General features: G+C 43.7%; 1 protein-coding gene across 1 annotated transcript in view; it reads left to right on the top strand.

Moving 5' to 3' along the window:
- Positions 1-12,817, top strand: part of IFT52 (intraflagellar transport 52 homolog (Chlamydomonas)) — a 31,361-nt gene that overhangs the window by 11,957 nt on the left and 6,587 nt on the right. Inside the window, exons 6-10 of the mRNA XM_006839351.1 lie at positions 538-609; positions 3,101-3,227; positions 8,312-8,398; positions 9,410-9,478; positions 10,352-10,506. Of these exons, the coding sequence (XP_006839414.1) occupies positions 538-609; positions 3,101-3,227; positions 8,312-8,398; positions 9,410-9,478; positions 10,352-10,506 (510 nt within the window). The remainder of the gene's footprint in view (positions 1-537; positions 610-3,100; positions 3,228-8,311; positions 8,399-9,409; positions 9,479-10,351; positions 10,507-12,817) is intronic.

Below are 12,817 nucleotides of genomic sequence, written 5' to 3'. Positions count from 1 at the left end.
GTCTCCTCTGACATCCATTTTGACTTTTTCCTTCTTTCTTGTCTTCTTAATGACTTTTTGCTCTCTTCATGTATGATGTTCTTGATGTCATCCCACAGCTCTTCTGGTCTTCGGTCTTTAGTGTTTAATGCATCAAATCTGTTCTTCTGTGTGTGTAGACTTCACCTCTAGATAGAGGAATCTTGGGAAGTGGGAAATTAATATAAGAAAAGGGCAACATCAGATGTCCTCTGTGAACTTTTCCCTGTGTCTAAAATGATTTACTCCACACTCAACAGTTGCTCTAGGCCAGGCATTCTACTAGGTCTGAAGATACAGAGACAACTAGAACACAGACCCCGCCCTTCGGGCTCAACAAGGAAGAACTGCTTCTAATACTTTTATGCTCAGAGATGTGGGTATACCTTTATTTAATTTTAAAAAGTTATAACTTGAAACCTGCAGAGTCCTTGCATCAGATTCATAGTATTAGTGAATGAAGTATACATTTTTGATTTGTTGCTGTTGTTGAGTGGATTTTCACTTTTATTCTTCGAGGGAAATTAGCCGAGCAGCAGGGAAAGCCGTGCCTGGGACCATTGATGAGGAGAACAGCGGGAACAATGCCCAGTGAGTATGTTTCCTGAGGCCTAACAAGGATGCATTGTTCATTGTTAGAGCTGTTTTGTTTTTGTTTTTTGCCTTTTTCAAAATTAAGTTTTCCTTTCAGATTGTAAAAGTGCTTCTCATGAAAAACACAAACAATTTAAACAGTTCAAAAGATAGGAAGTAGAAGTCCTCCACTGTAAATGCATGCTCCTTCCTCTCCAAATAATCCGTCTAAACAGTCTGGTGTTTAGATTTCTAGATTGTTTTCATATATAACAAGCAATGTAGATGCCTGGGAGTCTTGGTGTGGCACTGTGGATTAATGTACGAGAGTGCAAGTGAGGTTTGAACTGCAAGGTCTGCGGATCAAGCTCACCAGCTGCTCCTTGGAAACCCTATACAGAGTTGCAGTGAGTCGGAACCAATTCTACAGCACTTAACAACAACAACAACAAATAGATACCTGTCCTTTTTGATTGCTAGATTAAATTGAATGTATCCTAATCTATCTGACCGTCCCCTATTGTTGAACATTTAGGTGGTTTATAATATTTTGCATTAATAATAATAATGTCACCTAACAATGATTGAGGAGTCCTGGTGTGGTGTGCTGGACTGTGATGTCGTTTGAACCACAAGGTCAGTGGTTCAAGCTCAGCAGCCACTCCTTGGAAACTCTATGCAGGATTGCTAAGAGTCAGAACCGACTCGACAGCACTTTACAGCAACAACAACACTGAATGAAGGAGCCATGGTGATGCAGTGGTAAAGTGCGCAACTGCTAACTGAAAGGCTGACAATTCGAACCCACCAGCAACTCTGCAGGAGAAAATTGTGGCTTCTGAAAAGATTATTGTTGATGTTAAGTGCCATCGAATTGGTTCCCACTCATAGTGGCGACCCTGTGTAAGGTTTCTGAGGAGCGGCTGGTGAGTTTGAACTGACAACCTTGTGGTTGAAACCGGCCCTGAGGTCAAGTGCTCATCCTACAGCACGGCAGTGGGCTGTGAAGATGGCAGTTCTCCTGTGTCCCATAGAACCACTCTGAGTCACCTTTGATGCAATAGTAACAGGGGTTTGACTCTACATTTACCAAGCACTTACTGTGTACTAAGCAGTTACTCGTTGAAGTCTGGCAAGAACCCTACAAGGTTAAAGAGGAGACTCTTGTTAGGCATAGTCAAGTCTGTTCTGACTCCTATCGACCTTGTGTACAGCAGAATGAAGCCCTGCCCGGTCCTGTAACCATCTTCACATTGGTTATTATGTTTGAGCCCATTGGTGCAGCCACTGTGTCAGTCGGTCTTGTTGAGGGTCTTTTTTTTTTTTTTTTTGGCTGACCCTTTCTTTTACCAAGCATTAGGTGCAGAAAGTTTAACTGCCCAAGCCCATACAACTAATTAAGTGTCCAAGTGTCCATGTCAAGAGCCTATGTTCTTAACCTCTAGTCTGTATTGTTACTATAAATCCGACTAGTGCAGTCTAGAGTCCATGAGTCTCTGTTAGTGCACTGGGAGGTAGATGGAATCCGAGGCAGGTCTGCATGGTGTGCCCACTAAAGTGGCCTCTTAATTCATGTAAGCATTCAAGTGGGAAGATACCCTTCCAGTGACAGACACGGATTTTTAGCGATAGCACCAGCCCAATCGATGAGGAGGGAAACTGTTTCTCTCTGAGACTTTATGGGGGAGTCATCGTTTGGTGGTAGAATTCTCCATGTAGGAGACTCAGGTTTGATTTTTGCGCACCGTGTCTTGAGCATGGCTACCGCTCATGTGTCAGTGCAGGCATGTGTGTTGCTGTGATGTTGAACAGGTTTAGTGGAACTGGAAGCCAGGAGAGCCTAGGAAGAAAGGCCTGACAATCTCCACCTGAAAATCTGCCCTTAGAAATCGAATGGGTCCCACCTGTCCAGTCCTGTTGTACAGGGGGTGCCGTGAGTTGGGGACTGACTTGATGGCAGTTAATAACGGTGTTGTTACATGCCATCCAGTTGGTTCTGACTCTTGGCGATCCTGCATCGAGTTTCTGAGGAGTGACTAGTGGGTTTGAACCACCGATCATGCAGTTAGCTGGCTGTCCAGTGCTTATCCTGCCGTGCAGCAAGATTTTATTGTACAGAGCAGTTAGAGTTCATTTACTTTATCCCCATCCACCTCACTGTGTTTTCCGTCCCCAAATCATGGCCTTAGGACCAGCTGGAGACAGAAGCTGAAACCCTGAAGTTTCTGCTCATGTATAGACAGCGTTGGTTCAGTTCTCAGAGGAGACTCCATCTTCCTCTCCCACCAGGGAGGCTGGTTTAGTTCTTCCAATAACAGTCATTTATGCTTTCCTATAGATTTACATCCAGATTTCTTAAAATGTAGAAGTAAACTTGCAGCTAGGGTTGCCCCAATTCTGGGGCTATAAAGTTAAAGCTTCGAGGACACTTTGTTTGATGATGAATTACTAAGCTGTGCCGAGACTACCTACCGAATGTTAAGTGTCTTGTGTTGTCAATGTCTTACAGAGCTCTCACCTTCGTCTACCCCTTTGGTGCCACACTGAGTGTCATGAAACCAGCAGTGGCTGTTCTGTCCACAGGCTCTGTCTGCTTCCCACTGAACAGACCCATCCTGGCTTTCTATTGCTCTAAGGTATGCACGGCTTTTCTTACATAGGGCCATGTTGGCTAGTTATATTATTTACACAGTAAACTGTACCAGAGAGGTTTTGTATGTTTTCTCCTTGGTCTTCATGCCAGTCGTGTGAAGAAATGTTTCTAATATCCACTTATTATCTGTGGGAAAACTGGATTGGCCAATCATCAATGGAATCAGGCCTTAAATCTAGCTTGTACGATTCTAAATCCAAAACTTGTCCGTGGTTGCACAAGATTGCCTGTGTTGTAACTCTTTTTTTTAAATTGCTATGAAATTTATTTACCAAAATATTTGCCATTTCACCATTCTAACACATGGTGACCCCATATAAACAAGAGTAGAACTGCACTCCATAGGGTGGTCACACTATGACTTTTGAGAAGTAGATCACCAGGCATTTCTTTCAAATCACACCTCTGGGTGAGTTTGAATTGCCAACCTTTTGGTTAGTAGCCTGGCACTTAAGTGTTTGTGCCACTGAGGGACTGGGGCAGCCTCGTTATAGTCTCACTTTCCACGGCCGTTTCATTTCTATTTTACTCAATTTATCTTCATAGAAGTCCCCAGCCGACCTCCAGTCTCTCCCGCAGGGTCCTAGATGTCCTTCATTCCTTGTACTACTTTCTGTAGTGGGATCAAAGTATTCCTTTCCCTCTCTGTTCTTTAAAGCTCTGTCCACAGTGTAAAAGGAACTGAATGAATGTCTGTGCTGTGTGTAAAGATGATGATCAGGTAGCTGTTAATGGCCTCTCCCAAACAGCTGGAAATGTTGATTTTAAATCAAAGTGGTGGTGGTGGTGGTTATGTGCTGTGGAGTCGGTTCCGACTCTTAACGACCCTATACAGGGTTTCAGAGGCTGTAAATCTTTACAGGAGCGGACAGCCTCATCTTTCTCCCGTGGAACAGCTGGCAGTTTCGAACTGCTGACCTGGCAGTTCACAATTCATAACCACTATGCTACCAGAGCTCCTTAATGAAAGTATTAGTAAGTGATTTAAGATGTAGAAATAATCAGTGTTTGTGTAGATTTTCCACTTATTGGCACAAAAGTAATGAGATCCTATTTTTGGGTTCTCAGGTGGTACTCAGGTAAATTTAGAGCTATAAATGATCTGACTTTGCAGCTGTGCATAAGAGATTTCATTTGGCTTAAGTATGGATTTTTTAAAAACCTTTTTTATTGTGAACTAAGTGGAGGTTTTACAGAGCAGATCATTAGTTTTACATCAGTAAATCCTACACTTCATCTCACCTCAGTGATTACAATCCTCTCAGTGTAGCATCACTTACCCACTTCCTCCCTGTGCTTCGCTTGCCATGCTTCCTCTCTTCCAATTCTTGTGAGTATTATTCTTGGGCAAAAATGCTGCCCTGTTGATGGCGAATGGTTGACCACTCTGTGGGATGCATCCCTCACTAGAAGGTGCTGTCCACTCAATATACGTAGCCCTTGCCTGGCTGTAAATGGAACCACGGCAGTGAGTTCAGTTCTAGAGCCATAGTCTCAGTGTTCCACCAGTTTCTATCTGGCTAGTACGCTTGGTCTTTTTTATGATTTTGAGTTTTGTTCCACGTTTTCTCCCACTCTATTCAGGATCTTCTAATGTGATCCCTTTCAGAACAGTTGGTTGTGATAGCTGGGCACCATCTATTCCTTTTGATCTCAGGGTCGTTGAGACTGATGTTCACGTGGTCCATTAGTCCAGTGGATTTTCAGTTTCCTTCACTCTTCTTTCTTCCAGGCAGGGAGAGTCCAATAGCTGGACTCATGAGCTTTGGAGATCCCAGTCACTATTAATTGAGCACAGAATGTGATGGCTATCTAACAACTCCTGAGATAATCATCTATTTCCTAGGCATTTTCTCCTCTTGACAGCCTTCAAATCCTGCCTTATAAACACAGTCTCTGAGAAAGGTGGCTGTCCGTCATGCTTAAGTTCTTGAGATGAACCTGTGGTGCCAGGAAGGGAGACCACTACCCATTCTCTTAGAAGCTGAGAGCAGGGCCTGGCTAGCCTCAGGGGTCTGCCTTCCTTGCTCAGTGTCATTGCCTTCATGAGCTTCTTATGATTCTGTCTGGGTCTTTGATTTACTGGGATAGACTCATTAATGTTAAAGGAGAAAATCAGTCCTTAAGTGGGTACGATCTTTTGTAACTGAAACAAATTATAGATGTTGCAGACCATGTAAGACTGGTCAGAGGTTCGAGGCCCTCTAGGGCCGAGTGTAACAAATGAGGCCACTGGCAGTTAATGGCAAATTGCTTTCATCTTAATATTCAGGTATATATATTAAATTAATACACGGAGCCTTTGACAATCCACAGATAAATGTGATATTTTCCTAAAGCCGACACCAAAGGTTGCAAGGTTAAGCCTTTCTCCAAAAGGATTAACTAAAAATCTCTTAGCTACTTCTCGGTTCTTTGTTCTATAGACAAAACCCATCCTCCCTAAACCTTTTCCAGGTGCAGCCCATTCACCTGGGCGTCTCGAGTCCTCCTGCAGACCTGGCTCTGGAAGCCAAAGCAGCAGGACTCCGCCCAAGCTTTTGTCATTACTCTCACCTTCCCCCACCTAAGCTCAGGGGCTATAGATATGTTAATTGGGCCTGAGATTCGAACCAGCAAAGCACAATGTAAAGTTACCTGAATGTCTGGAAAAGTACTGATGTTAGCTGTACCTTGCCTAAGTCCCTCCCAGCTTGATGTGAAGCTCCTCCCCTGAATAAAGCATAGGCCCGGGCCTCCCCAGGTGTGCATTACTGGTTGGCAGGCATGGAGTAAAGATGGCAGTGCATTACGACTGGCAAGGCGTGCGTTTCAGCATGCAGGGTGCATAGTCCAGCCTTGCAATCATACTGCCTGTTTAGCTAAAATGTTCACTATGCAGGATATTACGGCCTTCATGGCTGAGATGTTTGCAATGCAGGATCTGCCTGATGCCAGTCCAGCATTACTCTGGTTTCGGAGTGTCTCTTTGTCTCTCTCTTTGTCTCCTTCTGTGTATTCTTGATATATATGAATCACCGTCAGGTATCCTCTCCTCGTGAACCGAACCCCTATGTCGAGGAGGGTCCCCGACATATAGACAAATGCTGGGAGAGTGGGCTGAAGAGAGTCTCTGCCAGAGTAGAAGAAATGGATTCAAGGAAAATCTATAATCTCTTTGAAGTAAATGAGGTTGTTGTGGTTGTTAAGTGCCGTTGAGGCAATTCCAACCCATAGCGACTCTGTATAGGGTTTCCAAGGAGCAGTTGATGAGCTTGAACCACCGACCTTGCAGTTCAAAGGACTTGGCAGTCTGATGCATTAGCCCACAGTACCACATCAGAACTCCTAAATGAGGTAGAGAAAAGAAAATAATATTAAGGAAAGGAAATGATAAGCCTAATTAGTAGTGGGCAAGACAAGTTCTTTCCTCTTACTTCCCTTTCTGATTCAGTTTCTAGCTCTGAAATCACATCGCACATGGCTCACATAGTCTCTTCCCCTTTCTTTCTGTAGAATTCTACCAAGCTGACTTCCTGTTCTAAGTATAAGGTCCCTATTTTCAGTGGTTGCAGTAGAGTAATAATAGTTATGCTGTTATTTTTTTTATGACTCTGTTGGATTTTAATATGGTACAAGTCAAAGTTTGTTTAGCAGCTTTCTTTTTTTAATTAATGGAATTTGTGTATTTACACCTTTTAACCTCTCTGGCTTTGGTAGAATGCTTTTCCTAGTGCCATTATAAGGAGCCCAGGTGGCATAATGGGTTACATGTTGGGCTGCTAACTGCAGGGTCAGTAGTTCAAATCTACCAGCCACTCCACAGGAGAGAGATGGAGGCTTGCTGCTCCCATAGAGATTTACAGCCTTGGAAACCTTGTACGGGGTCGCTGTGAGTTGGAACCAACTTGATCGCATACAACCATACTGCCATTCCCTCTGGCTGTTCCTTCTGTGTGACATAGCTAGGAAAACTGGGTTCATCTTACATATTGTAATATTGCAGTCTTGTTTTCTCATTGTCAGATAATATATGCTCACTGTAGAAAAATGGGAAATACAGAGATGAAGAAGAAAGGCAAAATGTTCCCTCCCTGAGCACTATTCCAAGGGAGGCCAGACGGATGTTTTCATGGTTTTCTCCCACTTTAGTTTGTGCCTCATTTTTAATTATTTGGCGCACAGGCTTTAAGCTAGAGTAGTGATACGATTTATGGAGTCTTTTATTTTAAACCTGAGGTTATGATATAAAGGATTGCTGGTGGCACACTGGGTGAAGTGTTGGGCTACTAAATGAAAGGTCAGTGATAAACCCACCAGCTGTCCCAAGCTGAGGCTGTCTGCTCTTGTAAAGATTTACTGTCTCGGAAGCGACTCCTTGGCAGTGGCTGGTGATGGGTGATGGGTGATGGTAGAAGCGGTAATTTACAGTGTGACAGCAGAGGGAGACTGTATTCTTCATTTTTCTGTGGTAGGACATTTAGATTTATTTAGAATTTTTTGTGATTATAAATGCAAAATTTTGCATAGTTTTTTTTTTTTGGTATAGTTCGGATTTCTTTGATGTAGATGTTGATGGCAACAGTGTGTAAAAGAACTTATTTTACTGAATCCTAACCACTGTTCCTGGTAATTTTTTTTCATATTTATTAATCTGATAAAGACAAAAATTACTTTGTTGTCATTTGTGTAAAATTACTTATATTGACAGTTTTTCTTATTAACCAGTCATTTCTTTTGCTACATTTTCATGCTTGTGACTTAATATTATTTGGTATTCATAAATTGTTAACTCTGGATAGATTATTTTCAATTTTTTTTCCTTTAAGATTATAATCTAACAATGGAAAAATGCTATAGAACTCAATTCAGGGTGCTTTTTGTTAAAGTCAAAGATATAAAAGTGTCTAAAATGACAGGCAGGTTAGAATGTAGTAGTTATCTTATTCGACACTTCTAGGACCTTCATGTGAATTGACACTGAATTCATAGGAAAGCTGTACTCTAACATGATACTGATTCCCAGTGGCTGGGGAGTAGGAGGCACGCAGTCCATTTTGGGATCTAACACGACTTTGTCATTGATAGAACCAAGGTGGGAAGCTGGCAGTTGTTGGTTCATGCCACATGTTCAGTGACCAATATTTGGATAAAGAAGAAAACAGCAAAATCATGGTGAGTTTTTTTTTTTTCTTTCATCATATAATATAATATATAATATCATATAATGTTGTAGGTATAGCCCTAACATCGTGAGACATCGTGAGCACCCTCAGTCATTTGAAAAATCCTCCTAGGTTTATGTATTCATTCAAAACCAGCCACACACAGTCCTGCTATTTGTATGAATACAGCATTGAGTTTGTCAGATTCTCTGCTTTGAGGAAGCTTATTATACACTGAGAATGAGTGACAGACAAATAAGTCGGTCCCAAACAGTGCATGCCAAGGTGGGGTGAGAGGTGACCCTGGAAAGGTGGTGAGGAAGATACTCAACAGGGGTCTCCCTCCCCTGCCAAGACCAAGGTGCGTCCCTCGTGTGCTGAAAGCCACGAGGGGCCCTTCTGGGTTTTCAGTAGGCGTGGGCATTCAGGCCCCTCTATCAGCCAGGTGCAAGGTAGGATGGGGAGGCTGGTGAAGTCAGCCCGGTAAGCAGGGGTGAGCACCTGACTAGAGGTAGTGAAGCTGGGCCTGGTATGCCTGAGCAGTATTTACTATAACATTTTACTTTGCAGTTCAGCCTGCCGCAGCACATGAAACAGGGAGTGTGCTTCACAATTGTGAACACGTTTTGAATAAATTTTGGTTTGTGGTTGTTGTTGTTAAGTGCCATCGAGTTGGTTCTGACCCATGGCAACCCTATATACGGTTTCCAAGGAACCACTGGTGAGCTTGAACCGCCAACCCTGCAGTTCAAATGGCTTGGTTTGTGGTTAGAATGTCTTAAAATGATAAATCTCTGATGATAATGAAAGTGGCACCAGGGTGAAGAGAACCTAGCTTTCCTGTGACGTCACCAAAATGAAGGCTGCGCTGCACTTTTTCAAACCACTAGGTCTAAGTCTTTGTCCCTTTAGCAGTTTTTCTTGATTGATGTAAATCTCTGCTTCTGAGTTCTCTCAATTCTCAGGTAACCAAATACCTAATTCTGTAGCTTTTTTTTGTTTTTTGTTTTTTTAAATCCAGGATGTTGTTTTCCAGTGGCTCACAACAGGAGACATCCACCTAAACCAGATTGATGCCGAGGACCCCGAGGTAATAGGTGGCCCAGCTTCTCAGGTGGATGGGGGGAATAGCTGTCTTTTCTCATCTTCAATACAGGAAAGAAATGATGCTTTTTAGGAACTGAAGGCCCATGGGGGGGGGGGCCAGGAAAATGGCATAACAGTAAATAAATTATATGGTTAGTTATTCCAAACTTTTAAGCTTGGTATTTGCAGATAAATACTTCTTTCAGAAATAAGAAGAAAGAATAAATAATTTGCCATGAAGATACAAAGATCATTAGAATTGTAAGTTTTTAGCCCTCATTTGGTTGCCTTTAGAAATAAAGACTAAAGGCATTGTGATGACATTTATCAGACGAGGGAGAAGGGTATAGCCAGCGTTGAAGCAGGAACCGAACAGCCTGCTTTTGTAAGTCTGGCCTCCACCATGAGCTCTTTGGCCTTTAGCAGGTTCTTTTTCACCGTTTTCCATCCCACTTTCCTCATCTGTGAAGTGAGAGCATGAAGACCTGTGCTCTCAGCCCCACAGGGTGATTGTGAGCCCAGACTTACCAGATGTGAGTGTTCTTACTAAATTGGAAACCTGTAGAAAAAGTTCTCTACCTTTACCAGTTTCTTTTAACATTTGTACACATTACATATCAGGCACTGTGTATCACGTAAATAATCTTTGTTCGTCTTACAGTAGTACTGTGAGGTAGGTGATCTTATTCCCATTTTTCAGAGTAAGAAACTGAAATTCTGCGACATTGCAGTGTGCTCAAATAGCAAGTCTCCTGATCCAAAGTCCGCTCGTTTTACACTGAGTGTAAGGACTGCAGATTTAGACCTGACACGGTGAAGACAGAACAGCAGAGAGTCTTGTTCTTGCATGCTGAGAGGAACCATCTTGTGCTTTCAGATTTCTGACTACATGATGCTGCCCGATACAGCCACCCTGTCAGAGCGACTTCGAGTGTGTCTGCAGGAGGGTGACGAGAACCCGCGGGACTTCACCACCCTCTTCGACCTGTCCATATATCAGCTGGATACCACGTCCCTCCCCCAGGTCATCAAGTCAGTACCTGTGGCTCTCTGAGCGGCACCTGCACTCCCTTCTCAGGGTTTGGTTTGAAACCATGAGTTGGGGGACTGAGTTAGGGTCGCGACATATGAGACATGCAAAACGTGCTCATACCTCTGATGAGATCAACAAGGACAATTGGGAAGGGGAGGTGGTCTCAGCAACAGGATTCTCTGGGAGCAGGTGGTGGGAATTGCTCTGTTGACAGTGTGTGTGTTGGGTAGACTGAGTCATGGGCCATCTGGTTGATCAGGCCTTTGTTACTTCTTAACCATCTGACCATAGGAAGCTACCAGTCACTTCCTTTTCTGTAAGAGAGTGACTCCTCCTGGGTGGTTGTGAGGGTCAGGTGTTTGGCAAAAGTTACCTTCTCCCTCCTTGGGGATCTTTCATTCATTGCCAGAAAACATGAGGGGACTTCACAAAGAGCCCTGGTGGCACTTTGGTTTAGGCATTGGACTGTTAACAGCAAGGTTGGCACTTCAAACACACCAGCTGTCTGCTCCTGTAAGGTTTACAGTCTCAGCTACCTTGCACACACTCACTATGAGTCATAATTGACTCGATGGCAGTATGCTTGCTACAGGAATCCCGGTGGCAAGGTGGGTGAAGTGTTGGGCTGCTGACTTCAAGGCTGGCAGTTCAAACTCACCAGCCATTCTTTGGGAGAAAGATGAGACTGTCTGTTCCCATAAAGAATCTTGGAAACCCTATGGAGCAACTCTCTCTATACTGTGCCATACATATGGTTTCTTTGAGTGGGTTTTATTCTTGTTTTTTTTTTAAATTTCACGGAAAGACGGAATGAAAAGATACTAAAAATGTTCCATAAACTTTTTAAAGCCTCCTGAGACCTTTTGCAGACGTCTGACAGTAGTGGAGAAGATGACAACATTGAGCTCTGGGGACAGCCTTTCAGTAGTCAAACTCCTCTCCCTCAGGCTTTGTCCACACCCATTGACATTTGATTTTTTTTAGCTTAATTTTAGAAAATCACGGCTTATGTACATTTTAATTGGGCGAGTGTTTTTTAACTTGGCACATTCTCAGAAGAGTTCACGCAGCTTACAAAATTAAGAACAGTGCAGAGAGAGAAGATGGGTACCTGAGAGACAGAAGCAAAGGAAAGCCAGAGCCACAGTAGCAGGGCTAAGAAGAACATTCTTGCACAGCCTGCTGCGGCCGCTTTGTCTGCTGTCCTTTGAGCCTTCTGCCTGTTCTGTCTCTTGCTTCTGCCTAGGACACTTTGGAATATAATGACAGGGCTCTGTCCTCCCTTCTCTCTGAGCTTCTCTGACCAGCAGCACTCCCTGCCCCTCCTTGTCTCTGTCCCTGTCTCTTGGTTTGTTCTTTGTTGTTAGTAAGTGCCTTCCAGGCCATTCCTGCTTAGCGACCCTGTAGGGGGTTTTCGAGGAGCAGCTGGTGAGTTTGAACTGCTGACTTTGCTACTCAAACCGATCTCCGGTCCAGTGCTTATCCTCCAGTGCCACACCAGGATTCTCTGTTCTTAGCTCCTGTTAGTACCAGGTATCTTACTGCTTCTTGTCTGTGTACGTGTGTCTCTTCTCCACTAGAATGGAAGGTCTGCTAGGGCAGGGAAGTGGTCTGGTTTTTCCGCTGCTGCTGTACTCCTGGTGAGCAAAATAGCCCAGAACATAGTAGCTATTTGGTAAGCACTTGTTGCGTGAACAAGTACATAGACATGTGCATATAAAACCAAAACCAGCTCCACTGCTGTTGAGTTAGTTCCAACTCCTAGTGACCTGATAGAACAGAGCAGAACTACTCGAAAGGGGTTCCAAGGCTGTAATCTCTACAGAAGTAGGAGCCGTGGGCTCAGCACTGAGTTCCAGTTAGCCGCCCAGTGCTTCACTCACTGTGTGTGCCATATCATGCCAGAAGCTGACTTCAGATTGACTCCAGTTTCCTGATGGGGTAACAAAGACAGACACACTATGAGTTACGTGATTTGGGATCACCTGGATAAAACAAAGCCTGTTTAGGAGAAGCCTGATAGGAAGGGAGAAAATTATTTCCTTTGTGGTCCCAGTAAAGTAATACTGTGTGGCAGGACCAGTGTTAGCCATAAGGGACATCCCTAACAGGATTACTGTGTGAGCCATAAGGAAAGATCCCTTACAGAACCACGGCATTAGCTATAAGGGACATCCCTGACAGGATCACGGCGTTAGCTATAAGGGAACATCCGTGACAGGATCACGGCATTAGCCATAAGGAAAGATCCCTCACAGGACCACAGCATTAGCTATAAGGGACATCCCTGACAGGATCACGGTGTTAGCT

Source organism: Chrysochloris asiatica, unplaced genomic scaffold, assembly GCF_000296735.1.
Source record: "Chrysochloris asiatica unplaced genomic scaffold, ChrAsi1.0 scaffold00023, whole genome shotgun sequence".
Lineage (NCBI taxonomy): Eukaryota > Metazoa > Chordata > Mammalia > Afrosoricida > Chrysochloridae > Chrysochloris > Chrysochloris asiatica.
The sequence above is the reverse complement of the archived record's forward strand: the minus strand, read 5'-3'. Positions and strand labels throughout refer to the sequence as shown.